Raw genomic sequence first — 4,496 nt, 5'->3', positions numbered from 1 at the left:
GATCTTTCTCCTTCTCTCCTGTCCTTCTCCAAACTGAAATTCCTTTATAGTCTCTCCTTTAAGGCATTTGCTCCATCCCTTTCATCATTACCATTGCCCTCTCCTGTAACTTTTCTAACTCAGCTACCTGCTTCTTGAGATACAGACAKCAGGGCTGCACAGATCGCTCAAGATATGGGCACACTAAAGTTTTCTATACAGCAGCAAACCAATACCCTCTCTCTCTTATTTTCAGTTCCCTTCCTGATGCTGCTGAACGTTTTGTTGGCTTTTGTTTGGCTGTCGCTACACTTTGAGCTGACAATTTCAGAGAATTGTTAAGGATGGCTGGTTTGCGCTAGTGTCTCATGAACTGCACTAGGACTCTTTATGGGAAGGTACATTACGCCCATGGGGGCTGTAATCCCAACAGCCCCAGTGGGACAGAAGACGGGGGTGAGAACAGTTTGAAGCATCAGCAGTTTATCTGCCAGAATCCTTCCTCGGTATTGCTGTGTGAGATGAGTGCTTCTCTTCCAAAGGGGCTGAGCATCAGCCACTGTGTGCAAGAGGGAGGAATACCCTGGCCTTTTAAAAAAGGAAGCCGTACTGTACTCAGCACTCTCCATGTCAGGAAGCAGAATAGGAAGCAGTTGTTATGCAAGGGTACGTGCTTGATATTTGGGTACAGGCCACAAATTCCCATCTTGGCAGTCAGATAGTGGTCTTTTGATATAGTAAAGACTTAGAACTCTGGGGCTGGTCTGGAAACTTGCAGTGTTTAGGCATCTGAGGGTAAAACCCTCTTCTATTTAGGAAACTTAAATAAGCAGCCTTGCATGACAGCCCAACAGAGAGAAAGGCTGAGGACTGGGAATAGCCTGGAGATACGAGAGTGAGCATTTTACCCTATGCTCTGCCCAGAACTCAGAGTTCACAATTGCATTTGGTAATGTCAGGTTACCATAACAGGGTGAGTTATTAACTCCATGTACTACAAATCAGCATTTCAGCTGCAGAAATTGGGCTTAGATTGCAAAAACGAAGCAAACTGTCTCCAAATAAAGCAAATAATAAAACATAAAATAGCAACCAGATAACAGAGATTTTATGTAGAAAAGTTTATTAGTATATTGGTAGGAATAACAACATTTTCACAAGCAAATTCTGGGTGGGTACATAAGCCTCAATTTTTTCCATTAGCTGAATAACTAACTAGACATACAACTAACTCCTTATACAGAGCAATCAGACTGTGAAATATTATACATTCTTAAGAAATTAATGTTAGGAATGGAAAAAAATCCAGTAGAAATGAAATAAATTATCAGCTTTTTTCTTTCTTGTATAGAAATTATTAAATAAATGTCATGGTAGATCACAATAAATAAATACCAAAAGCACTGTCTTACAGATTCTGTAGGCTATATTTCTGAAATCATAAAGTCACAGTTAACAGCCTAACCACAGGCTGGCTGTGACTGAGGAAACTGTTGTTGACACAACATACGAGTGCACTCCGGGGAGCAGGAGGAATTTTCATTTCGCTAATGTAGTAGCAAAGTAGTTTTAGGCTTAGCATAAATAAGCTGTCCTGCAAGTGCATTGCACTTAACCAGCTGTGTTTGGCTGAAGTGGCTTCCAAAGGATCTTCATTTCCTTTAGCAAACCACTTTTCTTATCCAGTGTCTTCACTTTCAGGGAACAGCGTGTCCCACAGACAACTTTGAACGTTCTGAGAGACTTCCTTAAATAGAGGCAGTTAAATAAATAAATAAATAAATAAGTGGATCTAGTGATCTACAGTTCGCTTAGTAACAGCGAGGCAGGAGGTGGTAGGTGGTACACTGCCTGAGAGTTGATTGACGCTTTCCCCAAGATGTTTCTCTCTGCGGAGGACTGGAAGCAGTTCTGAGATTCTTCTTCTCTTAGAGTGGTGTATCAGTATTGGACTTAGCCCTGTTAAGAGTTGAGGGAAGAAGATAATTTAGAAGGTTCACAGAACAATTGTCATTGCTTAGCATTACAGGAGCAGTTAAGGACGGGTGGTCTGTTTCCAAATCTATTCGCTATTTTGAGGCATAGAGAAAATAAAGACAATGCTTCAGAAGTAATTCCTGAAATCCCAGGGTTTGTATATCTGGGTGCTGAGCTAGGAAACTTCTGTGGCCCGAGTTTCTCCATTTATTCACATCAAGAACTTCATTAACTTGGAAATATGAATTATTAACACACGGTACTGCAAGCAAGAGGAAGGTGAATTTTTTTAAAGCCTCATTTTTCGATTGGAGCCAAACGCTTCTGTGTGCCTTTGCCTCCAGATGGAGGTAGCTGGTACTCAGATCTTTACAAGTGACATATCAGCTGCAGGAACAGCTCTAGAACAAGGACTCCGCAGCAGAGGCAGAAAGGGAGCYTAGTCCTATAATTAAACAACAAGTCTCCCTGTTCTTTAAATCTGAGTAAGAGAAAATGGAAACTATGGCTAAGAAATCCTACAATTTGGCTTTCTGGGGGAGGTTTACAACTCAGCTGCCCTAACTGGGAGTGAATGGGACTTACTTGGCCAAAATTGACTTTATGATCAGCTGAACCCAGGGAGCGGTGGGCTCCAAACACACTTCTCTGCCGTCCTTCAGAGTAGCTCTGCAAAATAAAGAAAAAAGAAAAGTCAAGCACCTACTATGCAGATTTGTTTTATCCTCATAATGTAATGCTGCATTTTTAGATGTACTGACTTAGCATAAATTCACCTCACCCAGCTCTAGATTAGAACCTGGCCTAACAKTTTGTTGTATGTGTTCCATAGCTGAGAAAGTAAAATTATACAGAAGTTTTGTGAGTCTGTGTGCCTGCACTTGAATCACTGACACATTCCCAAAAATGTTTCTCCACATATATAGATACAATATCTTTTTTCTTTTGTTTTGTTTACATTTGTAAAGATCTTTTAAAGAAAGGTTGAAACCTCTGGTATAAAAAGGAGTTTTGATACCATAAATATTTTAGTCTCTATTCCATGCGCTTCAAGACCAGATTGGGCTCAGCATTTCTCTCAATCCACTCCTGAAGCATAAAAGTCCCTGCAGCAGCACAGCACAGAGTATAGTTATCTTGCAGGGATGCTTACATGACTTCCACGTTCTTGCAGTGAGGTCCGCTTTGCGTCAGCTTTACATCTTGAATGGATCTAGGGTTGATGAACTTCGAATGAGTGGCTATGCACTGGCACCGGAGCTCATTTCCCATCCTTGCCAGGGCCATACCTGTGAGCAGAAAAGGAGAATTGTAGTTTGAGAGGCATTCTTATCAGCAGTATATCTGACATAAAGCATGACTGCTCTATTTTAACATTGTTCTAGATTAAAACATTGCTGCCTAAATTCTCACAGTATTAAAATCAGTTGCTTATTTTTTAAGGGAAGCCAATGTACATTTAAAAATAAATTCACATGTCTTTAAAATGAAACCGTATATTCTATGGTTACTTCTGCTGATCACACTGTACAGTTAGTTGCATCATTCAATATCTGGATTGACAGACTGGCAACTCTAAAGAAGATCGAGTCCTTTATTGTTTTATTAATTTGAGGTGTGTCTATGCTTCTATGTTCACATTGTTTGCTCTCCCTTCCCAGCTGTATATTACTAGCTTGAGGCAATATAATCATGAATTAACAAATGTGAGATCATAAACTAGAAAATACCATCCATTGTGTAGGAAGGTGAAGAAATATTCAAACACTTTTAAGAAGCAGACGCTGCCTTTAGCCAAACATGCATAAAGTGAAATACAGTAACAATGCAGATTTGAAGTAGCATCCTTAAATTTTTTTCCACAAGATGTCAATAACTCTGCAGTACAAGGGCTACATGGTAAAGTTCTGACTAAAGAGAATTTGCTGAAAATATTTCAAAATAAAGTAACTTGCTGAAACAAGTATAAAAGTATCTCTCTGCAAGGATAAGCATCGCGGTAGATGCCTAGACAATACTACAGTCATGTGGGTCTGGGGAAGGATTTACTTACCATGAGACACAGCTGCTGAGATCAGGACAAGAGCCAGGACAGCCACAAGTCTGCCGTTCATGATTAGAAGAGAGTTTTCTCCTTGATTATTTAGCTTTGATTCTTTGGAGCAGTGAGCTCTCTTGTCTCAGAGGATTGCTGATGTCTGAACTGGGTAATCCATCTTGCTTATATACTGTTTTCAGCTTGAGACGTGTGCACTGTTAGCACTTAGATTGCGTTAGAGGAATTTCCCGCATGCAATAAAAATGAGTCACATGACTGTTGTGAAACACTTTCCTAGATGCCCAAGGAATTATGTATCCTGCAAATGAACTAATTCATTATTTTATTAAAGTATGCCACTAATATCTGTGCAGCTGAGTTTCTTTTGTAAACTTTTGTAAGTTTTGTGGGGTTTATAATGCATACTCTTATTTGGTAATAAAACTTTATGATGGTTTTGGTGACATTTATCTTATAACTTTTTGGTTTTTCTTTTCAGGGT

At 39.7% G+C, this 4,496-nt stretch overlaps 1 protein-coding gene across 1 annotated transcript; it reads right to left on the bottom strand.

The window, feature by feature from the left end:
- Nucleotides 1–1,093: 1,093 nt before the first annotated feature.
- LOC112977596 (interleukin-8-like) lies at nt 1,094–4,159 on the bottom strand. Its single transcript, XM_026090104.1, has 4 exons — nt 4,010–4,159; nt 3,110–3,245; nt 2,542–2,625; nt 1,094–1,938 (listed from the first exon to the last, which is right to left on the bottom strand). The coding sequence occupies exons 1-4, from the start codon at nt 4,068–4,070 to the stop codon at nt 1,908–1,910; spliced, it is 312 nt and encodes a 103-aa protein (XP_025945889.1). The 5' UTR covers nt 4,071–4,159; the 3' UTR covers nt 1,094–1,907.
- Between the last annotated feature and the right edge of the window lie 337 nt (nt 4,160–4,496).

This window comes from Apteryx rowi, unplaced genomic scaffold (assembly GCF_003343035.1).
Source record: "Apteryx rowi isolate R43461 unplaced genomic scaffold, aptRow1 scaffold_85, whole genome shotgun sequence".
In the NCBI taxonomy this organism is placed as follows: Eukaryota; Metazoa; Chordata; class Aves; order Apterygiformes; family Apterygidae; genus Apteryx; species Apteryx rowi.
The sequence above is the reverse complement of the archived record's forward strand: the minus strand, read 5'-3'. Positions and strand labels throughout refer to the sequence as shown.

Coding starts and splice junctions, on each gene's coding strand:
- LOC112977596 (XM_026090104.1), bottom strand. CDS start 4,070: ATGAACGGCAGACTTGTGGCTGTCCTGGCTCTTGTCCTGATCTCAGCA. Junction 2,626..3,109: donor TGCAAGAACGTGGAAGTCAT/GTAAGCATCCCT, acceptor TTTATTTTGCAG/AGCTACTCTGAAGGACGGCA. Junction 1,939..2,541: donor ATAAAGTCAATTTTGGCCAA/GTAAGTCCCATT, acceptor AACTCTTAACAG/GGCTAAGTCCAATACTGATA.